General features: G+C 43.4%; 1 protein-coding gene across 3 annotated transcripts in view; it reads right to left on the minus strand.

Annotated features, from left to right (window-relative positions):
- Positions 1-25,041, minus strand: part of ank1a (ankyrin 1, erythrocytic a) — an 85,476-nt gene that overhangs the window by 22,208 nt on the left and 38,227 nt on the right. For 2 of the 3 annotated variants that reach the window (XM_035165860.2, XM_047341305.1), the window contains exons 2-25: positions 12,817-12,918; positions 10,065-10,163; positions 9,749-9,847; positions 9,396-9,494; positions 9,035-9,220; positions 8,816-8,914; positions 8,641-8,739; positions 8,443-8,541; positions 7,804-8,001; positions 7,617-7,715; positions 7,386-7,484; positions 7,175-7,273; positions 6,412-6,609; positions 6,211-6,309; positions 6,026-6,124; positions 5,739-5,936; positions 5,545-5,643; positions 4,394-4,492; positions 3,957-4,055; positions 3,772-3,864; positions 3,541-3,613; positions 3,410-3,430; positions 1,104-1,224; positions 826-904 (exon numbers count right to left, since the gene is read on the minus strand). In XM_035165860.2, the coding sequence (XP_035021751.1) occupies positions 826-904; positions 1,104-1,224; positions 3,410-3,430; positions 3,541-3,613; positions 3,772-3,864; positions 3,957-4,055; positions 4,394-4,492; positions 5,545-5,643; positions 5,739-5,936; positions 6,026-6,124; positions 6,211-6,309; positions 6,412-6,609; positions 7,175-7,273; positions 7,386-7,484; positions 7,617-7,715; positions 7,804-8,001; positions 8,443-8,541; positions 8,641-8,739; positions 8,816-8,914; positions 9,035-9,220; positions 9,396-9,494; positions 9,749-9,847; positions 10,065-10,163; positions 12,817-12,918 (2,655 nt within the window). Of the gene's footprint in view, positions 1-825; positions 905-1,103; positions 1,225-3,409; positions 3,431-3,540; positions 3,614-3,771; positions 3,865-3,956; positions 4,056-4,393; positions 4,493-5,544; positions 5,644-5,738; positions 5,937-6,025; positions 6,125-6,210; positions 6,310-6,411; positions 6,610-7,174; positions 7,274-7,385; positions 7,485-7,616; positions 7,716-7,803; positions 8,002-8,442; positions 8,542-8,640; positions 8,740-8,815; positions 8,915-9,034; positions 9,221-9,395; positions 9,495-9,748; positions 9,848-10,064; positions 10,164-12,816; positions 12,919-19,343; positions 19,547-25,041 lie in introns of those variants that run through there. The other variant, XM_035165861.2, reaches the window with a different exon arrangement.

The raw sequence follows: 25,041 nt of genomic DNA on the forward strand, positions 1-25,041 counted from the left end.
ATAGGAGAGGATATGGAGAGGGATATGATAAAGGATGTATCTTTGAAGTGATCATTTTGACAGTGGATAGTGAAGATGAAACATCTTTTATCTTCAAATGACTGTCGATGAGGGATCCTCATCCGCAATGATGTCATGTTACAAAATATAGAATTTGTAAATGACTGGATCACGGTAAGTAAGTATCCTCTTTAGTTTGAATATCAAAAATATGTTTTTAGATTAAAACCTCTCCACAAAATCACAACCCTCAATATATATTAAAAAAACATTAAATCCATGCATGCTGTGAAATTGTATTCTTGACTTTAGATAAAATGCAAGAAGTGGATGTTTACTCAAGGTCCACTCACTCCCTTGTTTCTGGGCTTTCAACTGCATCTCACGATCCTTGTCTATTAGTTTTCATAGTGATTGAGACTTAAGCAAACTTTTTCCACTGAAGAAGATGGAGATTTGTTAAACTTTGACGTAGTAAGTGGACCTTTAGTATAAAGGGCACTCGGCTGATTTGAGTCTTTTCATCTTGGGCTTGGACACTTTTATACCAGAAATTCTGCTTTGCAAACGAGTTGACAAGTTGGTATATGGCAAAATGTTGGCATATAACACTTAAGGAAGGTCTAATGAAAGATGCTACTTTTCATTATTTTATGGCAAATGAAGGATCCAGTGTTGGCCTGTGCTGCTTTAATGTGAAAAATTCATTTTTATTTTTAAATCTGTCTTTTCAGTCACCCACAATTACAGAGGAGCAATAGTAAATTGTTACTCCTTTAATATTGCCATGTTGCTGTATATTCATCATGCTGGTCAGTACAGTACCTGATCCATCTCATGTTCTTTCAGGTTAACAGTCTCTGGAGAGACTCGTGGGATCCTGGGAATCGCTGGCGAGTAATTTCTGTTGTATGAAAAGAGAAAAAAAACAAGTCAGATAAAAGAAGTTTGTCTACGTTTCACCTCCTCCCAAGAGCTCATCCCTGGTGTTCAGTGATTGTCGATGGTGTGCCCCCCTCTATCCATCCATCCATCCATCCACTTATTAGCCTGTGGCTACCAGCTCAGCTCTCTCCCCTACTTCCCCACCCAGCCCCCCTTACGCTGTGCCCAGCCCTCTCTCGTACTCCAGTGATTTCTTGGGGGAGAGGAAATCGTCATCATGGTCTTTCATGTCATCCATCTTCATGTACCTGGCCCCTTCTGTCCCCAAGAGCTCCTCTCCTTCAGAGAACATGCCAAAGAGAGCGAACAGACCGTGGTCAGGTGGGTAAAACAGCAAAGGGAAAGAGAAAGAAAAGAACAAGATGGTTAACCGCTGGTTAGACGGGTTAGAAAACATGATGACCCAGGATTTAGGTGATGGCTCTGTGGTGTGGACTGGTGAAATGAGCCATTAGTGATGATGATCTGTACACTGACCTTACTGCTCTTACCAAAGCAAAAACTGATATACATTCACTTCTACAGATCACCTAAAACACTTCAACAGTCCAGCAGGTCACTGTTTCAGGCTGCTGAATCTGGCACTTCAACACATCTAAACATCACTACATTGAAACAGGAGAGGACTCCTGGTAAACGTAGTCTGGGTAGCTGTGCACAGAGCAACATAATATCATTCCAGAAATCTGCTGTCTAGAGAACAAACAGTTATTGAGCTTTAGGTTTCAGAGGTATCGTCTGGCTCAGAGTGATGTGTGGGGAGATTTGCTCTAAAAAAAACACATGACTACAAACACAGGCACAATCACAACAGCATCAGGACACTACAACGCACACGACAGGAGCACAATCTGTTCCTTACTCCACTTTGAACGCACAGCACAGTATTATCCTGATGTGAGCTGAGGTGGGTTTTGGTTACTTACCCCCCGAAAATGGTTGTGATTTTCAGAAATTCACCAGCAACGAAAGTCAGTCTCCCCTGTGTGTTTGTAAATGTGACTGTATCAGCTCAGCCTGTGTGAGTGGGCGTCCGTATGAGCTGCAGCGCCAACGTGATACTGTAGGTGTCATTACACTATGAGTGTGAGTGCACTTCCCACAGGTTCGGTTTTGTGTACCAGGTATGTGTGCAACGTCGGGTAGGCGAAGCATTGCAATATGCTATATATCATTTTACCATTCCGGATGTGAGATGTGTCTTTTAGAAGGCAACTTAGCTACTTTCTATATTTAGAGTAACAGTGACAATCTGTCAGCTGAATTATCAGGGGGTCTAAAAATATCAAGACACACTGTAAAGTCCTCCGACATCATTGCCTGTGGCGTTGTTAACTTCAGGCATTACTTAATTAAACTTACAATTATTGATCTTTTTGACCATGTGGGGGCAACAGAAACAAGTCGTTAACCATGAGCAGACATTATGGCAACATCCATACTAATACGTTTTCGTTTTAAACTGGGGTCTCTGAAGTATAACAATCTCTGTCGGCATGAGCGTTTTAGCTCCGCATCAGTAATGATCCCTGTCAGTACTAACACACCTGTACATGTAGATCATGTGTGTGCCGGTATAAAAAGGAAGCAGATTGTCTTCTCTGAAGATGGTTGCATGTTTACAGCAAGAACTACGAACAACAATCAGTCTCCTTTCAGCTGCTTTTGGTCTCTACCAACTCATGGGGGAAAATATCTGGCTGTTGAGCTACTAAATGCTACATGCTATATGTTCACAAAGTAACTGTAAACCGTGTCTGACTGCTGGGAAAGTAGAATACATTTGATTGTTCACATTTTTTTCTTAAAAAACAACTCCTACATTACAGGTTCGAAAACCCACAAAAATGACTGAAAGTCGCTGAAAGCCTCATTCTGCAGTGCTGAGGGTAACTGGCACTGGGTGATCCGAGAAACTCCTTTTATATACAAGTAGTCACATATATTGTTTATATAAAAATACTGATTATAGCAATATATTAAATTACGATTCCTCCCTAATGTCAACAAACACAAATCACACTGATGCACAATGGAGACAGATTTAAAGGTAAACTCTACTTTAGACATTAAAAAAAAGAATGACTGAAGAATCCACTATGAACTAATAATGCTCACAAAGCAGTAAAATATTCAATTGATTTAAATGTGATATCGGTAACAATGATTATAGGGCTGATACTGAATAAAGCTATGACTGTAAAAACAAGAACTGCTGTTATATAACCTGGAGAGTCAGAGGATGAGGGTGTTATCAAAGGGGCGTTTAGAGGTTACAGACATGGGTGCTATGGGAGCATGCCAATGAGAAACCAGAGCCACCATCACAGTGAGCACCACCACAGAGGGGACGCGAGAGAGAGGCAGAGAGGTAAAGATGGAGAGAGTGCGCTTGAAATGGAGCCAAACACTTTATTACAACAACCTATGAATGCCGCACGAAGAGAGAAAGAGACATTCATACCTAATGTTAGCTGTGCAATTCCTAAAAAAGGGTAAAGGGCAAAAGAGTTGAAGAAATACACATAATGTATCTGACGAGTTTAAACATAATAAAATCAGACTAGTAATATAATGACAATTTTGTTGCTCTACCTTCATCCTCAGAAACGTCTAGTATCTCATCCACAGTTTCAGGGAAACTCATGCGATGTTTCTCTGTGGTCGTCTGCAGGGAACAGAAGAGAAAGAACCAGTTACACATACGACTTGATTTCTAGATTTGATTTCTAAAGAGAAAAAATGTAGTATTTCCATGTGATTATCATGGTCACATAATGCTAGGACTGAACCGAGAGACGGTAATAGCAATTCTAAACTTCTCACCATGGAAACCGTCTCCTCTGTGACGAGCTTCAAGACGTCAATCACAGAGATGTAGCCCAACCTCTTAGCAATGGAGAGGGCCGAAGTGCCATTCTAACAAAAAGAGAGAGAGGCAGACTGATCAGATCACTGGCAACCAAACTTATTAAAGAGCTTGAGGGCAGAGATGTTGTGTTCATGCTCACTGTAGTGATCTCGTTGGGCTGAGCTCCGTGCTTCAGCAACAGCGTCACAATGTCTGTGTGTCCCTGCTGGGCCGCCTGGTGCAGAGGAGTGTAACCCAGCTGGACGAGCGACCAAAGACAATGCAAAACAAGCAAAATGTAAATGTCCACTTGTCGACCGGGCTGCAGGAACTTATGATGGATGCTTTTTCACAACTTTCTGAGATGAGCAGAAATTATCTTTCGGGCCAGACTTTCTAGAATAGACTATTTCTAATCACAACACATTTATCATCATATAGATATTAGTAAAAAACAACAGTTTATAACCACAACTGTTTTTGAAATGTTTCTGAAACAAACAGCAGATCATGTTACTCTGACCCGATGCATTGACGCGGTGTTGCTCTGTGCCAATTCTGTTGCAGTTTTGTTCAAAACCAGAAGGTGGCACTCACCCTTGTTTTGCTGTTGACATTGGCCTGTTGCTGCAGGAGGAACTTAACCATCTTGATGTTGCCATAGTGACACCCTACATGGAGAGGGGTGTAACCCATCTGAGAGTAGAAAGAGAAATAATAGAAACAGAAAATCATCAATGTCATACAGCATTATTGTCATTATGGATTTTTATTATCTTAACCACATTTTGATCCCATTATGTAGATTTGATCCTATTTGTGGTCACGCGTCTTAAATATTACATCAACTGATTAAATTTGAAAAGAAAGCAATAATAAAAATAACATTCAGAAAGAGTGGATCAAATTGTTTCACATTTACAGTATATAATAAAGTGCAATACAAGAGCCCTACAGCAAATACTACCACTTAAAATCCTATAAAAACCCTATACTGTCCAATAGGTGTCATTCTTTAATGCTGTAGTTTGTGGATCTGTTCTTCTGATAACATTATATAATTTAAGACATAAATTAATCATTACAAACTACTAATCTCAACTCTATGTCAATACACAGCTGTAAAACCAATGCACCAGGGGTGTGAATGATCTGAGTCTCACTAGGGTCTGCCTTGTATTGATGGTAACACGACCCTCTGCCGTGACATCATCAGGCTATTTGTGCTACCGGAACTAAGACGCTATCCGCTACTGAAGTATTTTCTACACTGATAACCCTGACCTCAGTTTAAGGTGAAAACCGGAACCGTAATAGGTCAAAACCCTTTAACACCACAAAGGAGGTTATGTTATAGGTTATGTGTTTATTTGTTTGTTTGTCTGTTAGTTGCAGAATTACACAAAGAATACTGGGCGGATTACCAGGACAATTATTGGAAGGATGTGTTAGCGGTCAGGAAAGAACCCATTCAATTTTGGTGCAGACCTGGATCAGGGGGCAGATCCAGGAATATTTTTTTTTACTTTTTAACATTGTGTTTTTTTATGTTTTCACAAATTTGCCAAGGAATAATGTATGGATCTAGATGAAAAAACTCTATATGATATCTATGTGTGTAGCCTACAATTTTGTGCAGCTTGATTGGATATAAGGGGACTGTTGGGCCTTAGTAGAGTTCACTTCTGAGACCTCTTCTAGTTCTTCTTTCTTTTGTTTTGATTATAGGGCCATGAAAGGGGTTTTACCCGTGTGGCAGCGCAGACTGACGCTCCCTGCTTCACCAAGATATCAGCGATGCCAACATGTCCTTCCTGAGACACCAGGTGGAGAGGGGTCAATCCACTCTATAGGCGAGAGGAGTCAGAGGACAAATGTCAGACATTATAACAGTACAAATTAAAATAAATACCCGTTTCAATCATTCTTTCATTGTTCTTGCCTTGTTGCCGAGGTTGACATTGGCCTGTTTGGAGATGAGCAGGGAGACCATGTCGGGCCGTCCCTCCTGCGAGGCCAGGTGGAGAGGTGTGACCCCCTGCAGTGACTCAGCATTGGCTGAAGCTCCATACTGCAGCAGGCTGTTGGCGACCTCCACCTGGTTCTGCTTGGATGCAATGTGCAGGGCAGTGTAGCCGTTCTGGAGCGCACACATGACGAGTGGTCAGAAATAGAAACAAGCACTAAACATTCCGGATTGTGTTTGCATTTGTGTTTTTATTCTTTTACCCTGGCGGCACTGTGCGGTGATCCTCCCTTGCTGACAAGCAGGTTGACCACATCGAGGTTGTTGTGATGTACAGCAACGTGCAGCGGAGTCAGACCGTTCTGTGAAAACAGAATGAAACCTTCATCAGCATGTGTTACATTACATCCTTCCTCCCACACATCCAAGACCGTTTTGTTTTATTTACCTTCCCTGCAGCATTAGCGTTGGCTCCTCTCTCCAGCAGCAGCTCTGCTACATCCACCTTGCCGTACTTGGAGGCCACGTGCAGCGGAGTGAAGCCTTTCTGTAGAGGCAGCAAAGGGAACACAACGTTATGGATGACTTAGGTTCTGACTTTGGAAGATATTGCTTTGGGTGTGTGGAATATGCAGAATGGAGGCCTTACCTTGGTCATCTTGGTCTGCTGAGCCTCCATGTCCAATAGGATGCGGACGGTTTGTACATGACCTTCCCGGGCAGTGATGTGTAGGGGGGTGTGTCCTGCTGTGGTGGTGGAGTTGGGATTGGCTTTGTGCTCCAGCAGCAGCTTCACTATCTCCTTGTGGCCCATCCGAGCAGCGCAATGCAGAGGGGTTTGGTCGTCCTGGAGGAGGAGGAGAGAGGACTTGAGATGCAATGTAACATAGCCTAGTGTATTAGACACCTGAAAAACGGTCTTCTATCATCCTGCTTAAATTTTCTTAGTGTCTTCACTGTCATCTCCACTACCAGTCAAATTGAGGCTGTGTTGAAACAAAGCTCTGCCGCATAAATCTTCAGGAGAGCAAAGGTAAGTTTTCATGGCTGTGGCTCAGGAGTTAGAGAGGGTCGACCACTAACCAGAAAGGCGCTGGTTTGATCCCTGCTCCAGTCTGCTTTGGGCAAGACACTGAGCCTTTAATTGCTCCTGACGGCTGTGCGGACAGTGTGTGACTGGTGTGTAATAGAAAAATCACTGCACATAGAAGTATAAATGTATGTGTAAATAGGGGAATGCATCTTGTACCGTAAAGCACTTTGAGTGGTCAACAAGACTGACAAAGTGGCACATAAATATTGTCCATTTTCCATTTATCAAAACTAGGCTTTCAGCACATTTATGATATGTCAGTGAGGAATCTTTTGCACGTGTCCATGGATACACAGATGGTGCTGTGTGAAAGCTCTACCTTGGCCTTGGCGTCCACCGGTGCAGCATTCTGCAGTAAAAACTCTGCCACCTCATGGTGTCCTGCCCGAGATGCCATATGGAGAGGAGTCTCCACTTTCTGCTCACACACACACACAGACAAACCACACAGTCAGAGTCCACACAAACAGCAACACTACAATGTCATTTGGTCATTTGTGTGGCTCTTGGAAATTCAGATGGGAACTGACCACGTTGGAGACGCTGGGGGAAGCTCCTTTCTGCAGCAGGATCTTCACAACGTTGAGATGACCCATAAATGATGCCACGTGCAGAGGGGTCAGGCCCGACTGTTCAGAAAGAGAGCAGCATTAGAAGAATTTTAGATTTATTAAAGCACCACCACACATTGAGGTGCTTTTACTTTGAACCCTTTTTTAGATAAATGATCCTCATTCCTTTTCTTCCTCCTGATCCCTCACCTCAGTCACAGCCTCTAATGATGCAGAGTGTTTGAGCAGGAGATCCATCACACGCATGTGGTTCTTTTTACAAGCAATGTGCAGAGGAGTGAAACCATTCTGTAAAAACAAAAGGAGCAGTTATCACCACTAAGACAATAAAGAACTGTGCATTAACTGTGTGTTAACCTCAGTGTCTGTCACTGACCAGTGCCCGAGAGTTGGGTTTGGCCCCTTTGTCCAGAAGTACTTTAGCCATGCGGTGGTGGCCACAGTGTGCAGCCACATGCAGAGGAGTGAGGTGGTCCAGTGTGACGTCATCAATCTCTGCATTGTACTGCAGGAGCTGCTTGACGCAGTCCATGTGGTCGCCCTGCGCTGACATGTGGATTGGAGACAGGCCGTTCTGCAAAAAAAAAGGAAAGCGTGTTGACTCTCTCATCCTTGGTAAAACAGGAAGTAATTTATCTTGTAGTGAAAACAAACAACAGCCTTAACAAACCATAACTTTAACTTAAACGTACAATATGTAACCTCAGTCGGTAAGGGTCTCTGAATCAAAACAATAACTAAAGACAACAATTTTTTGTCCCATAATCCTCCTGTGTAGTAGAAGGTGATGAATATTAATCGTGATCCATTACAAGTCACCAATTAAAACAGTGGAAGGAAAAAATAGCCAGCTGACTAACTGGCTAGCAATGGGTTTTTCCTCCGTATGTCTAGTTTTTTTTTAAGACACGTTAACAAAGAATTGTTAACATATTATATCTTCATTACTTAAAGAGTAAAAAAAACAGTGAAGGAGTGAATCCTTTTCTTCATGTATCTACAACAGATGGTTTACCTTGGTCTTTGCCTGGATGGGGGCCCCATGGTCCAGCAGGATCTCTATAATCCTGACATGACCGTTTCTGGCCGCACAATGCAGAGGAGTCAGCTCATCCTGGAAAGAGACGAATGTCCGTAATTAAGTTAATGATGCATCGAAGGCATTAAGTGAATCAAAGAGTTTAGGAAACAGTGGGATAGGTGTCTGCTGTACCTTGGTTTTGGCATCTATCTGCGCCCCTCTGTCCAGCAGGAGACGGACCATGATCACATTCCCCCGTCTGGCTGCAATGTGCAGAGGCGTGATTCCGTTCTGCACAGAGATGCACATGCACTTAGACACACGAGACCAAGGACAAGAGATTCACATTCTGTCAGTTATTCTCTACCTTTGGGGTGAAGTTGACATTGGCTCCTCTGTTGAGCAGCAGTTGAGCTACATTCAGGTTTTCATAGTGTGCAGCAATGTGGAGGGGTGTGAATCCAGTCTGCAAGGACACGTCAGGGTGAGTGCACGTCACTCTCATTACCTTTGCACTTTAGAAACACAAAGACAAACCAAACAAGGACACCAAACGTGCAGCGATGGGTTCTGTTCACCCACACACCTTGCTGAGCACATCAGCATTGGGGTCGTTCTGCAGAAGCACCGCGGCCGTGCGCGTGTCATCGTTGCGTGCCGCAATGTGCAGCGCGGGGAGGCGGACCTTTCCCTTGGTGCCATAGTTGATGAGCAGGGCTACAACATTTTCATGTCCCTGCTGCAGAGCCACGGCGAGAGGAGTAAATCCATCCTGAAGCACACAGGAGAGGAGGTTAGAAGACAGGTTCACCCAGGGAGAGAAAATTGGAGAGATGTGAGGAAAGAGGCTTTTGAGCACAAAACAGAATGAGAACACAGCAAGACCGGATCAGCGAGGATGGGGTTGAGGGGTTTAGAAGATTGCTCTTCTCTCAATTCTTTGATACCTCAGTTGGAATGCTCTGATTGGCTCCGTTCTCCAGAAGAAACTTCACAACCTCTAGATGGTTTTCTTGCGCAGCCATGTAGAGTGGAGTGAAACCCTTCTGTCTCAGAAAGACACAGACACACGCACGCACACAAACAGCAGCAGAGGGGACACAAGCACAGCAAGAGAAAGATAGGAGGACGGTCACAGATCCACGCACAAGGATGAACAGAGAAAAGAAACAAACAGAAATATAGGAACAAAGACCAATGTTAACTGATGGAATTGCTTCACAGTAAAGTTGACATAGTATTGACGCATGGCCTCAGTGTGTCCTGTGAACACCGCCACGAGAGCAGCGCTCAATCTCACCTGGGACTGAGCATTGACATTGGCCCCGTAGTTAACCAGCTCTGCGACCACCTGCTCCTGCCCCGCCAGGGCCGCAATGTGCAGGGCCGTGTTCCCTTTCTGTTCAAACACAGGGATGAGCACAACCATAAATTGAAAGTATTAAAAAAAAAAAGAACATGCAAACTTGATGTGTAGATAATGAATGGATGGATGAATAGAGGGCCATATTTGAGCAGGTTGAGCAAGTTTCAGTGTTTCACAGATTTTGATTCTCAGACAAATTGTGCTTGCTACAAAACAGGTGGGTAGTATTTTCTTCTCCAGGGGATTTTACCTTTGTGGTTGTCTCCAGAACGATTCCATTGTGGAGTAGCTCCAGCACCATTTTGACGTGGCCTTCTTTAGAGGCCAGATGCAGCCCGTTGAGCCCATTCTGAGTGAGAGAGCAGAGCAGACCTCACACTGAAGGGTCCGAAACACACTTGGAATACAAATATTCTCTCAACTCAAAGAAACAACCACATGTATACACAAACGCATGTAGGCCATGCCAAACGAAACAACTGGGCTTGTTATCACAGAGACTGAAGAACTCACAAAACATGGCAGGCAAATACTTACACCAGGCACCAGGCATGCAGCACTCTCAGAATCAAAGTGGTCATTAGCAAAAACGACATCTACGGGGATGAAAATCAGGATGTGAACATTTTCATTTGATTAATGATGGGGAGAGGAGGAGGAGGAGGTGGAAGAGGAAGAGGAGGACGGGAGGGGGATGGCAGGCCGCTGGTCTCGTGGCTGGGAAGAATACAAGCCGTGTGGAATAGGTCTGACCTCACACAGCCTTCCTTCAGCCGCACAGGACATGTGAGGTTGGACCTTTCCCACACCACTGATATTATTCCTCTGAGTGGGGGGAGACCACAGCACACCATCACTCTACTGCAGACAGAGGAGAGAAGGAGGGAGGGGAGAGAGGGAGGAGATGGAGGAGGGGAAGGCAAAAAAATAGAACAAAAAAAAATAGAACGGAAGGTGAGTTAGTAAACCAGTGACCCGATCGGAAGAGAGAGGGAAGTTGTGAGGGTTTAGAGGAAGAGAGAAAACACAGTCAGGGGAGGAGGAGAAAAGGCAGCGTGCTGGTGAGTGAACCATGGCAGAGGTCAGACATGTGAACAGCAACACGACCGCCACAGTCAAATCCACACACCACTCTGTACACCAGCATCAGGACAAACACAAACCAGTGCTAAAGTGACGGTCTGCAACTGTTTTCATGTGATTATCATGTTGCTCTGTGTCACCAAACAAAATGTGGACAGCGATAAGTGTAGAGCAAAAGTCTGTAGACAGAAAATAATTCTACAACTATTGTTTCAGTAGTTTTTAGTTTAGCTGGTTCTATATTTTCAGATGTAAAGATGTTTGATAATTTTTTTGTCTCGAAATTAAACTGAACAAAATATTTTTGGCCTGGACTTGATGGCCACCTTATTATTAGATTTTTTTTATGATTCATTGAGAAATTCATCTAAACCTTAATGATAATGGAAATCAATAGTTGCAGCATGTGGGTATTGAACCTGTGTTTTTAATTATAAAGTAAGAACGTGGAGATATATAAAATAGTATAGCCGACATTTACTGTCCTTATGCTGCAGTGAGCCGGGGCAAAATTTGTAAAATCCAAATTCTGCTGCCATCTGGTGGTGAAATCAAAAGACTGTAGTTTGACTGACAGCAACACAAACAGTACACTGCACCAGTTTTCACAGTTATATTTTTCTATGAACAAAAAGCCAGCTAATATTTCAATTATAGGGGCTTGAAGTGCAAAACTGTAAAACAATATGTGTGCAAATGTGTATGTGTGTTGTAGACCATCACTTTAACCCAAACACTCAATTTAATATGATGGATATCATCAAAACAATGAAACCAAGAGAATTCATCTTGCATATTCTGGAATCATACTTTATGCATGTAATTCCATTTTTAATCCATGAGGTGTCTCCCATCACATTTCCCAACAATGGCCACTGTAGAGTCACTACAAATGAATTGTGACACCATTGCATTGTGGGGTCTGTTATGAGGCTTATGAATAGACCTCAGAGAAAACCTGACAGAATCATTAGCAGCAATAATAACAAAATGTTGGGGACAGCATTAGTGAATGCAAGGGAAACCATGACTAAGTTAGATTAATGAGCTACATGAATCTCTGTCACACACAGTGTTAGGACTTGTTTCAGTAGCCTGAAGGCGGTGGTCCTAGCCCACTGGCGCTGCCTCCTCCTGGACACTCTGGGAACAAGTGTCAGAGTAAAAGAGGCAGGATGGAGGAGACGGGGCGAAGGAGAAGATCCTGCTCCATTTAACACCTCCCCCGGAGACTATGTACACTCCACCCGTCACCTCCAGCCACTGATTAAGTCTACCTGAGCATGCTCATGTAGTACAGTGCATGACTGAGTGCACAGGCAGATGAATGGGCACAGTGGTCAACTCAGACACATCATGCACACTGGACACTCAAGGCACATTTATATAGAAATACTGTTACAACAAATGGTAATATACGTTACAGTATATGAGCAATAGAAAACTGTTATTAACTAAACCCTTAAATAAATTATATATTTGTTGTATAACTTTTCCATGTGGAACAGATGTGGAAGCGTACTTCAGGTCATTTTTCTGATTACATCTGATCACAACAGTGTAAAATGGCTCATCATTTCACTGTAAATAAATTAACTCCTCTTTCCTTTCACACATTGCTGTTCTTTTTTTCAATAAAAAGTGGGCAGCCCAGCCGCCTCCTGAATTTTGATTTACTCAGATTGGCAGATAGTGAGAAAGAAGACTAGATCCTGGCAGGATTCAATTGTGGGCAAAAGAATACTGAATATTTCTGTTTCTATTTCCGCTATGCACGAGTACAACTGAAGATCATTTTTGCAGATAGGCAAAAAATGAATATGTGAATTAAAAAGAGTGGTTCACTGGCTGATGAGTTTTCCAGTCACAGGTTATAACTTTCCACCCATTTCACTCTGGGGAGTGTGCAGCTCTCTCACCTGATTGGCTGTATTTATATCAATGCCGTTTTTGATATGGTCCAGGGCCTTGTCCAGGTTGCCAGAACGGGCCGCTCTGAGAAAACTGTTGCCAGCATCTGCCTATAAGTGAAACGGAGAGAGGGAACGAGAGGGGGGATAAGGGGTGTAAGAGAAAGTGAGAGGCACATAAAGTAGAGGAATAGAGAGGGAAAATGGAGAGGGAGACAGAGTTAGGTTATTATTTTTCTTATTAAAAACAGCATTTTAAGACTGAAAACGTTCAGTAGCGAGCAGTTAACCATCAGTTTTCCTCTCATTTCATTCCTCCCTGGTATTTTTGGTAGGCGCAATTTGAGAATCTGCATTTGTACCTTGAGTTTTGCATGTTGTGGGGTTTGGTGGGCACGCCAGTGATGTAGAAATAGCACTCAGAATGTAAACTGGTCTCTTGTTTCCATAAAACCTCCATAAAATTGTTCCTAGGTTTATTTGATGCTCTTTATTCAGGCAAGTGTGATAATACCGACAGTCCCTGGTGTGTCGGTCTGAATGAAAGAGACACACAAGGTGAATGGAGAAAAGAGAGAGAGAGAGAGAGAGTTTGGTGAGTCCTGGCTCACGGGCCGGCACATGGCACATTTTTTTCCCAGCGTTCTGTTAGTGTCTGAGCGCTTCATGCCTCTCACAGGCAGCCAGGAGGGGTGCTGCTGAAACAGGATCACTCATGCGGCACAAGGGGGGGAGAGAAGAGGAGGGAGAGCGGGATCTGCCGAGGGAGAACCACAGGGAGAAACTCGACTGCGGCAAACCCTGCACCTTTTAATTTCATCTGCATAATCTCCTCACTCCTCGTCTCCATCCCTGCCCTTCATCTAACCAGCTATCTCAGAATGCTGGTCAGGAAAACTCAAACACCCATCCAGTCATTCAGCGGATGCTTTTATGCACGACTGCAGACATTAATGAATGGTTTTCTGATTCAAATGAAAAACAACAAATGCTGTCATCACACACACAGAGACACACACACACACGCCAAAGAAACCGCTTTTCTCAGCTTCATAACACAGAGCTTTAAGCTGTGCTGTCTATTGTGACGGGGTTGTTGGTCGTCCTTTGACAGAGAGGGAATGAAAAAGAGAGAGAAAAGATCCACATGCCTGGAGTAAAGGCATAGCAACAAATGACACAACACACACTCAGCATGACACCAGTGGCAGAGCGCCGGGCAAAGAGAGAGGTCACTTAAAAAAAAGAAGAATAAAAGTAGGAGGCGATGGCAGGATCTGAATTTTAAAAGGAAAAGTTTCCTCCAGCTGACTGAAGTAGCAAAACAACCTCTGACAGTTTTTTTCTTCGTATCTGGGATGGCTATACATTTATAAAGTGTTCCCACTTATCAGATATAGTAGAACACGGAACATCTCGTGTGCAAAGTCATAAATCCTGAGCTTTTGTGTGAGAACATTGACTCATGTGGAGCCTCGGAGTCATTGTCTCCAGTAAACGTTTGTTTTTAGCTTCTAGTCACAGACAATTGAGAAGCATGTCATTCTGCAGTATAACACAAACACACACAAACACACACACTTTAAGTTATGCACTGAATAAAGATTTGAATGACAAAACACTCTTTACAGATGGTGACTGCAACTCTTTTGATAGGTGTGTGTGTGTGTGTGTGTGTGTGTGTGTGTGTGTGTGTGTGTGTGAGTCCATATAGCATTACAAGGGGGACCCACATGAAAAAAAAAATCTATTCCATAAGATTTGTATGTTCTGCAGTAGCCTATATAAGTTGGGCTATATGCACGTAGTCAATAAAAAATATTCTATAAATACAATACATGAATAGATTTTATGTTTCATAATTGAAACATTTGACCTTTTTCACACTGTTAACTCACTTGTGTTTGTTAAAGCTAAGTAGGAATATTAAAGGGCACAAGCTATGCACACTGCAGCAGATTGTTGCATGGGATGTTTGCACACTCTGCCATGGTGAGACAAGGAAAAACCCCATCATCAAAGCAGGAGCAAATACAGCTGACGCAGAGACACCCACAACTTCACATTACATACATGCTCTCAGCATGGTGGCATGGTAACACCGCACTGACCCCGACAGAGGCCCCTCTACAGGCGTCCCACCCCCTCTGCACTCAGACCACTGCAACCTGCTGTAGTTTACAAGACGACTCTAATCCCCCAGAAAAGACTCCGGGGGGAGGTTGCTGGTTACAGCAGATTTTCTTTCTCATCATGATGAGGCGTCCCCACTCGTCAAACCTGCATGTTTTTGTGTGTGTGCATGTTTCTGTGTGTGTGTGCGCGTGCGTGTGCTTGCGTCATTAAGTATGTGTGGTGTGGTGAGATAAAGATGCAGGGGAACCACACCCTCACTAACTCAGACGTAAACAGGTACAGTGCAAACGGAACATACCAGTGGAAAAACACATACAGAGCAGTGTAGAAAAGTCCTGTGGTAACCGCTCTGCTGTGTTTTGTCGGACTCTGGTATGATTTAGATGAATGAGCCCCTCTCTGATTATTGCCATAGAGAGCAGACAAGCTTCAGGCTCTGGGGGCTGAGCATGAAACGAGCGAGCACATTAATCATACTGTTTGCAACAATGGAAACAACACAATAACCTGTTAAGCAGCTATACGGTTAATAATAGCAATATCAACACAGACTGTCCAACGATTTGCATGCAACTGTCCTCAGGGTGAGACAGCACCAGGCTCCTCATCATGATGCGCTAACAATTACCAAGTAATGTTATTCCCCTCATCTCCTCACAGAAAACCCTCTCTTCTGAACTCTCCCTCTATTTTCATCCTTATCTCAGTTTTCCTTCCCTGTTGCCTTCTTTCCCTTCTCCATCCCGTGCCTCTTACGTTTCTCTCTCTCTCCCCCCTCGCTTGTCTCCTCTGCTGGTGCTGCAGCAGAGAGAATGACGTCACCGCCTCGCTGGTGGACTGCAGTGTTTGAAAACTCAATGTGTACATACAGCGTGTGAGGAGGGACGTCTGAGATCTACGTCCAGGCCACGAGGATCCACTGCAACGTACAGCTAGACCCGAAAGATCATTATTGTCACCAGAGGGTCGATTGCGTGTTTGTGATGACTCTGAATGAAACCAGATTGAATGTGTGTGTTTGTGTGTGTAAAGGGGGAAGCGAGTGATACTGGATTGCAGAAACCAGACTGACGATCTTAAAACAGATTCTGTGATCGGACTGTAAAGATCCGGATTTGAGGACAAGCTGTTCTATGTCCACAGTGGGACTGAAAATGGATGTTAGAACTGCAGTTTGCTATCTCTCCATCTGTATGAGATATAATATGTAAAAAGGGTTAGGGTTATATATTACATATATGAGGGTTATTTACTCAAGCCTATGACTATATTCATATGGATCAAGAAGAAGCTGTTCCCCACTTGCAGCTTGAATTTAAGTAATTTTTCAAGACATGGAAGCTTTGCCCAACAGAAATCTCTGAAACAAGCAGAAAGAGAGAAAAGTTGTAATCATTTAACCACTAAGACTTATAGGATCTACTGTTTTAATGTGTCCTCACAGTCTAGACAGGTCACATCATAGTCTAAATCTGCACCAGGTCTACTTCCAATAGACGATGCAATCGAGACATAAAGCCTGGAGCTCTGCTACCGAATGTCGATGAAGGAATCTGTCAGCCAAAGACCAGGGCGGTGTTTCTGGGATATGGATCTACGTTCTGCTTCAGAGAATCTCAGTGTTTCTATTAAAATGAACACAAATCCGCAAAACACAGAATCTCTCTCTCTCTGACACACACACGCACATGTACACACACGTGATGTTGCAGACGCAGCACCAGGTGCAAATCATAAATACTTTAAGTGCCACCACAGCTCTTTGTGCAGCCAACACAAAGGTGAAAGTAAGGTGCGTATACGTGTGTTCAGCATGTCACAAATCCTGCTTGACTTGCAAAAATGTCCTGAACTTTAAATAACAGTAAATGAGAAAATGCACAACCCTCTGCCTGCTGTTTTTCTCTCCTAAACCTTATGTACTAATGTGTTTGAACTAAACGGCGTGATTTGACGGTTTATAGACATTTTAGGGGAACACCTAACAACGGATATGGAAATTTCCTGCAGAGTGCTTAAACAGCTATTTCATCACCCATTTCTGCTGACTTGCATTTTCTCTGGAAATTGATTTTCTGCTTCTCTGTCCTTTTCTTTCCTTAGGCCTCCATCACCGCATTCATCTCTGCGGCTGTTTGAAGAGGTAGAGCGGGCTGGGGCTGTTGCCGGATACGGAGATCTAGTAAGTGTAGAGTCAGTCCGACTGAGACCCCGTGGGACTGCTCAACCCTGGACACATTTACAGGAAGCGAGCGAGCGAGGCCACTGGGATGAAACTGTTACATTCCTCCTACTAAACACTATCTGTATGTAAATCTGTCTGTTCATGCCACCATTAGTCCGTCTGCCTCTATTCCCTGTATGAAGCATCCTATTTTTACTATTTACTTTCTCACACTCCCGGCCTCCCCCCCTCTGTATCCCACTGTTTGTCCCTGCCATACTCATTGTCTCTTTATATCTGGCCCTGCTGCAGCCTCGGCGCCTGTAGATGAGATTGTCATGGTTACTGTGATCTCTTGTGGGGATGACAAAGAGGGTGAAAGCCATAAGGTGGCGATAGTTTGAAACCTATGGAGCATGGGACCAACAAATTGTAAACATGCTGTTTTACTGCACAACAGTATAGTCATACAGAATAAAAGCATTTGTGGGGTCATAGAGAATAAATAAGAATATAACTTCTGTCAAAATAATGGACTGCTCTTAAATCTGTAAAACTTAATGTCTAGCTCTGAACTAAGTAAGTTTTACACACACACGAGGAAAGCAACTAACATTTTGAGATCTTGTACTTTGCTTAAATGCTTCTTTATCACATTTTAAAGACATCAGATCTATTCATTTGACTGCTATAAAGGCTCACTACTTTTTCAGTTTATGAATTTACCTATATAACATTCAATTTGTTCATAAAATATGGTCTATTATAAATGTCATCACTTAACAGTAAAACTAAAAGTAGTTGAAATTAGTGCCACCTACCCCGTTAAAGCATTAGTGAATGTAAAACAGGGCTGGTACTGACAATTACTCTGACCATCTCATTAAGAATTTTAAGATACTGGAGTAAAACTTTAAATTAAATACCAAGACTTGGTTTCAAGACACTTCCCGTTGTTCTTCTGAGTCATGAATACTGATGGAACTAAAAAAGGGAACTAAAAAAAACTATAAAATGCTATAAAATGCAAGAAATTAAGAGTTTTGAATAAAGTTTTCTGACAGTATTGTAAATTGACTGTAGTACATCCACACACTGCTTCACTATAAACACGACAGAGACATTTCTACGAGTTGCATCGACACTAAAACCTCAAACAAACGGCGTCTTCCATCACCTCAGGTAAACTCCCGTTGACAAAAAAATTAGCTCATGTTCAAATCCACGTAGCGGGGCCTTGTGATCTCGTGCCCTGTGCTGCCATTACCTCGGCTGGTTCAGTAGATTAAGAAGTCTATAGTCTTTGGTGAAGCCACGCTGAAAAGCATCTCATTAATTGACCCGCTAATCAGTTTACTGACCTCTGGTTTACTTACCACAGCTAATCCTGGTTGACATGGTACAATCTGAACGTCAAACAGTGGAATGAATAAAGTCAAAAACAAGATTAAGGAGGAAAACAGAACATGATACACACCCACACCAACACGCACAAAACACTAATCTTGGACGTGCACACATCACAACTTTCAGAGATACTCTCAAAGAAATTGAGCTCCCTCCCTGTGGGAGACGCCGACTGAAGAGTTCGATCAAGTTTCTGTTTGCGTCTGTACACTATGGCTCGCTTTGTGTTTTTAATGCTCAGTCAATTTTTTGTGTTTTTTTAAATAGTACGTTAGTCTGCAATAAGAAAGTGACACATCACTTTCGAATTAAGCAGGACCAATGTCTGCGTCCATGACCTGCATCTCTTTTTTCCTGTCTTTCATTTATCTTTGCCAGTGTCAATCTGAGAAATGACGGTAAATTCAGAACAAATAGTCTCTAAAACAGTGGACGTGAAGGGACGAAAAACAAGAGTACTACTTGGTAAACAGATGGCAAACAGAGAGACACACTGAATAAGAAAAAAAGAGAAATATCAATACATTCATGTACGAGAGAGAAATCAAGTGATGGAAGTCTTGGTTCATCACTGTCTGATGTGGTAGAGACAGGAAGCACTTGCAGGTGCTTTACATCAGAAAAAAATGCAACCATGGATTTTTTTTTAGACTTTAACAAAAACAAAAAAAGACATCAACACAACAAGAGTGATGGAGAAGCTGATTGGTAGAGAAAGGTATATGAAAAGAGAGAGAGAGAAAGTGAAAAGGGAAAGAATGAGAGTGTAGACGGAGGAAGGTGAAGAGGAGACGGACAGCAGGAGAACAGCAGAGTTTGTGGTACTCACTCCAAAAGTGACGGTCTTGACTGGCATGCCTGTCGGCCCTCCACTCTCTCTTTCTTACGTTTTCTGTTTCTCTCAAACACACAGCTGTCTTTTCTGTTGCCCCCTGCGAGTGCTGCATGCGGGACCGGGCACGCAGACCCCCCGTCCAACGTAAACACCAACACACACATGCACACACGCCCAGACACACACACTTGAGTAAGCATGGTGGGTGGAGAGACCGGGGAGGGTGGGGGTGGAGGGGCCCATGGGTTTATCTCTGGAGGAATGCTGTCTGTATCTAAAGACACACATTTCACACACAGCCAAAAACAAATGGGTGCCCCACACTCGCACCACAGGTTCCCTGCCAACATCCTGGTTACTTTTTTCCGTTTTCCCTGGTCCTTAGTCGCCTTCTACCTCAAAGTCCTTTTATTTTTCCCTCCTCCATCTCCATCTTTCTTTCCTTCCATTCTCCACCACACTCTCCACCTCATCTGTCCTCTTCACGTTTTGTTACACCCCAACACTCCGTGTCACCCCAACTTTATCCCTCCTTTCTCCCGTCCCTTCTTCCCCCACTTGTCACACCCGTCTCTGCGTCCCCTGTATGTTTTGTGACACTCACACAATCATTTTTTTCTTCACGGACCAGGCAATACCAGAATAACCCAGAGTTACTGTGGAGAATGGGTTTGTTTTTTTTGAGTGGGTCTGTTTCGGTCTGTGAGGTGACTTACAGTGACAAAGCGCCTGGTGGAGGGGGTGGGGGCGGGTGGGGGTGCTGCCACTGCCCCGTGACAATGGGCCAGACACGCAGGGCGGGGGGAGAACGGAGGGGCCAGCCTCTGAAAAGGCCCTGCCTCTTTTAATAAAGCGTCCGTCATTCCCCGGTTGAAAAGGCCTCCTTTTCTCTACCTCTCCCCTCCTCTCTCCCTCTCCTGGCTAAATGCTGGGAAAAGCACATCGATGCCAAAACCATGCAGAGAGATAAATGCTCGTTGGGGAGGGGGAGGAGGGGAGGTGTGTGGAAAGGAGGCTACGCACTACTTAGTGCCATTGGACCGTGACCTGGGCAAAAACATCACGTGGGACATCTCTCCTGTCCACAGCATTGAGTTTGGACAGTGATGAGAGCTCCGCTGCCAAAGAATGTGAGGCATGGGTTTACAGGCACTAATGTCCATGAAGACATGACAAATTATCCCGCGGTCCTCTGTGGTGAGGGACTGCATGTCTTCCCCTGTGACATGAACCTCCTCTGGCTCAGCCTTCTTCTCGACTCCTCTGAGGAGACCTTATCAGGTCCCAAATGATAAGACCTTCTTAAGGTGTGGCACAATCGAGTGAGCGATGATGGAGGTTTTCTCTGGAGGTCTGACTAAAAGTCCTCCTCCAATCAAAAATGTGTTACTTCACCGCGATGACGCAAATGTACAGATGGGCTCTAAAATGTTGTTTTCACATCCATCTGTAAAAGGAGGGAGATTTCCCCAAGGTTTCTCTATGCTCACCTTGAATCTGAGTTTAAATTGTGTTTGCACAGGCATGAGTGTGCGACAACAACTATTTGGGGACTGGTCTTCACTGCAAATCAGTTTTGTAGTGAAAGACATCTTGGCTGGGTAGGGATATGTGTCAAGAGTCAAGTGCACATTAGCACATTGAAGAGGTTTATTCTTGTTGTATTCCCTGTGTTCAGACTCTTTATTCAGTTTGTCTGAGGCTAAGATAAGTGTTTGGCAAATGTACTAAAGAAGATACTTGACTTGTCTGAACTCAGCACAGAAACACAATTTGTAGATAGATTAAGCATGAAATTGATACTAATAGACTTTGGAATAAACTCTTTTGATCAACTTAAAGTGCCAACGACCAAACTAACTTCAGACACTGGAATCCATTGTTGTACAGAACATGGACTGTGTATTATGTTAGTTTGTTAGGAAGGGATATTTTTAAGGTGAGTGTAGACAGGAGGGATGATTATAACAAGCAAGAAGTGCAAACACAAAACTAACCTTTAAACTTTTGAGATTATTCTTTTTCTATATTCCTAAATTTATGATTTTTCATGGCGAGAGGAGTAGATGACGTTCTAAGACATTTTTAGGCGACTAATTGCACATTTTTAAGGTAAAAATATCAAGCATAACATATCTTTCACAGAAAAACATGTGTATAAACCATTATAGGTCAGTGTACTGATATCTATTGGCATGAAGAAAGAAACCAGGGTTGCATATGATGCAGACTGGCTGCTCACAGCATCATCACAGCACCTCAGCTGTAGCTCGGTGCCAGCATGGAGTCTAATATATTCTCTTGAATAGACGGGAGTCTCACTGTCATTCTGTGGCCCAGTGTTGTTTCAAGTCATTATAAAGTGCAGGCCACACTCCTGTCTTTTTGTAACAGGGTTGATTTAGTTTTGGTACAGACGTGCCCTCTGCACCCGGTGTCGAGCCCCTCTTGTTGGCAGGATAAAGGGCTCCAGCTTTCCACGTGTGCCGCTTGTGGCGGTTTATTGCCCATGTCCTGACGGTGGTGGTGGCGGGGGGGAGGGATCGACATAAACACTGACAGTCTGTCGGCTGTCTTTCTTCAACCTGTCACATTCTTTGTCCTCCTCTGGCCTCTATTCTCTTTGCCTCTAACACGCTCACATGATGCCTAACACTGCACAGATGAGGCAGTTATAAATTTAAGGTTTAAGCATCAAAAATCAAAGGGACATCTGGGTGGCACAGATGAAAATCACTCGTCCAACACCTGCACCTCAGAGTGTGCAGCAGGTCTGAGCTCAGGCTGCAATATTTCATGCCGTGTTTGACGCTTCAGGAAACCAATATAACAAAGTTCCTGGCTGAGATAATGACGCAGGTTGGTCAGTTCATCACTCTTCAGTGATGGAAAAGTTAAGGGAGGAATGCATGAACCTTATTGTGCCATTCATCCTGCTGGTTAACATCCTCACTGCCAGGTGAAGAGAAGTGGCTAAGGACATGTGAATGGCAGGAATGCAATATTCTACACACTCTCCAAGGCAACAGAGGGAATGAGAAACAGGCAGAGCAGGGAACATAACGCACATGGAACTGGATTTGATTCATTTGGACAAAAAGGGGGAAAATGTCCAGTGTATTGTGTAAACAGACGTATTAACAACTCATTTAAAGATGCAGGTTCATAAAGCAGAAAACCGGTGTAGGATTATTAACTTCAAAACTAAATATTCTGTACAATATTCCTAGTTTTGAATTCAAATGTGTTAATGATGTTTCTAAATGTGAGATTGGCCAAATGGCCATCTAGTGGCAGTGTGATACTCTGCAGTTTTAGCCTGCAGCAGCTGCCAAGGGAAGTATGGGCTGGGCCGGACTGATTACTGCAGCCCTGGCACAAAACTCCCTCTCTCTCTCTCTCTCTCTCACACACACACACAAACACACACACGCATACACACACTCATGTCTGGTCCCTGAACAGTCAGAGGCATAGTTTTAAAAGCAGCCGGTGTTAAAACACACCCACACGCACAGATGCATGCATGTGAACAGTCAGAGGTACAGTTTTTCAAGCTGCTGGTGGAAAAACTGCATTCACTTTGCATACAGTTTACATATCACACGTCAGAGAACTGCTTCTCAGCCACTTACAGTATATCATCATACATACGGTATATTAAGCAGCGTCAACAAAAGCACATGCGCCTCAGCATGACAAAGGCAGACTGACCTGTGGGAGACAAAAACAGGGTGTTAGAAATGCTCGGACGAGGGAGAAGCGCTGAAAAGATGAAGGCAATAGAGGAGAATGACAGCGGCAATATGTCTGTGCAGGGTCAGGCTCCCATTCATCTTCATAAGTGGGAGAGGTAGAGATGGGGAAACACAGAGTGAAGATGTGCAAGATTGGAGGAGAGAAAGCATCGCTCTATCGTATTTGTATGCCTGAACACAGACTTTAAAACAAAGGCTCGGACCAACTGGGCTTGAATCAACGTCAGACAGGATCCGAGACGCCAGACCATAATTCAATCAGTCTGGTTAATATACGCGGAGCTGAAGTATTCAGACTCCATTCAGACTTAATTTACTGTCCTCAAACTATGAGTTTCAACCTGCCACTGACTGCATGACTCCGTTAACCTGGACAGATATTCTACTAGAAGTTACTCAAGAATCTCAACTGTACTTTTTCCTTTGAGGAATTATCTCTGACATCTGACACTTTTGGGTCTCTATCAATATTGTTGATGTATCCAGCTTTAAAATAAAGATGAGGTTAAAACCCCTCACTCAAAACGTTGAAACAATTGATATGAAAGTATCAGTGATCAGTAATCAAATCAGTCTGTAATATCAGCCTATAGCTGATGTATTGGTTCGACTCTGGTGCCAACACCTCAATGTAATATCCAATCAGACGACACCCGTCATCTGTGAGGGGAAAAAATATCGCAGAGTCTAACTAAACAAGAACTTAAAGGTTCAGTGTGTAGAATTTAGTGACATCTATTGGTAAAGTTGCATGTTGCAGCTAAATACCCCTCATATCACCCTCCCCTTCCATGAAAGAGAACCTGTGGTAGCCTTCAGTTGTCACAAAAAATCAAAAGGTGTTTGTCCAGTCAGGGCTACTGTAAAAAAAAATAATAAACATGGCGGCCTCCGTAGAGAGGACCCACTCTTAATGTAAATATAAAGTATATAAATATAAAGGCCCCATTCTATGGTAGAGAAAACAACCATTTGTACAATTTAGGTTATTACACACTAGTGAACACATCACTAGGATTATTTTATATTCAATTTCGGCCAATAGATCTTTTCACCTAAATCTTACACACTGGACCTTTAATGTTGGACCCACAGTCCTTTGCCTTTCTGCATCACATTGTTTACAGAGCAGCTGCTTTTGAGTCTGTCAGCTAACAGTGTGTTCATTTCTATAGTGACAGTGGTATTTCCAAACATTGGTGTGGACGTCACCAGCCTCATTTCTCACCATGGACAAGGGAGGTAAACAAGCTGGGGAGGAACAGATGAAAGAGAAGATGGATGGAAAGAGCAGGAGGTGCATGGCTCAGCGGAGAGAGAAGGGTGGACGTTCTGGGCGCAGAGGTGAATGATAATAAATACATGGGAGCTTTATGGGTGTGTGTGTGCCACAGTGGGTGTGTGTGTGTGTGCGGCATCTTCTTCCCCAGTCTTGTCGACAGTATGATGGCAGCATCATCGGCACAGTTTAGCTGAGTCAGATTCTGATCTCTCTCTCTCTCTCACACAAGCACACTATCACAATGTTATCTGCAGCAAAGAGGCAGCCATTCAGACTACGGTGTACGGAAACCACTTAATTAACAAATACATATTTGATGTGTCTACCATGCTGCTCTCCACTTGAACAGTTACTATTTGTTGCCTTGGGGGCCAGATGCAGAGCTGCCTGCTGAATCTGAGATTGACACGTTAATAAATACTGAATATATGCAATTAAGTGATCAATCAGGGCGAGGGAAGTCAAAAGCAAGATGATAAAACTGACGCCAAATAATCAACTGCCTCTATTCCAGTGCTGCCTTGCACAGACCCACAGATTCAAACACACGCTCACAAATGCACACTCACGTACGCATCAACACGCACACATCCTATCATCTACAGTGCAATACATGCAGATGCATAACACACACTCACTCATGGTCAACACA

This window comes from Hippoglossus stenolepis, chromosome 9, assembly GCF_022539355.2.
Source record: "Hippoglossus stenolepis isolate QCI-W04-F060 chromosome 9, HSTE1.2, whole genome shotgun sequence".
Classification (NCBI taxonomy): domain Eukaryota; kingdom Metazoa; phylum Chordata; class Actinopteri; order Pleuronectiformes; family Pleuronectidae; genus Hippoglossus; species Hippoglossus stenolepis.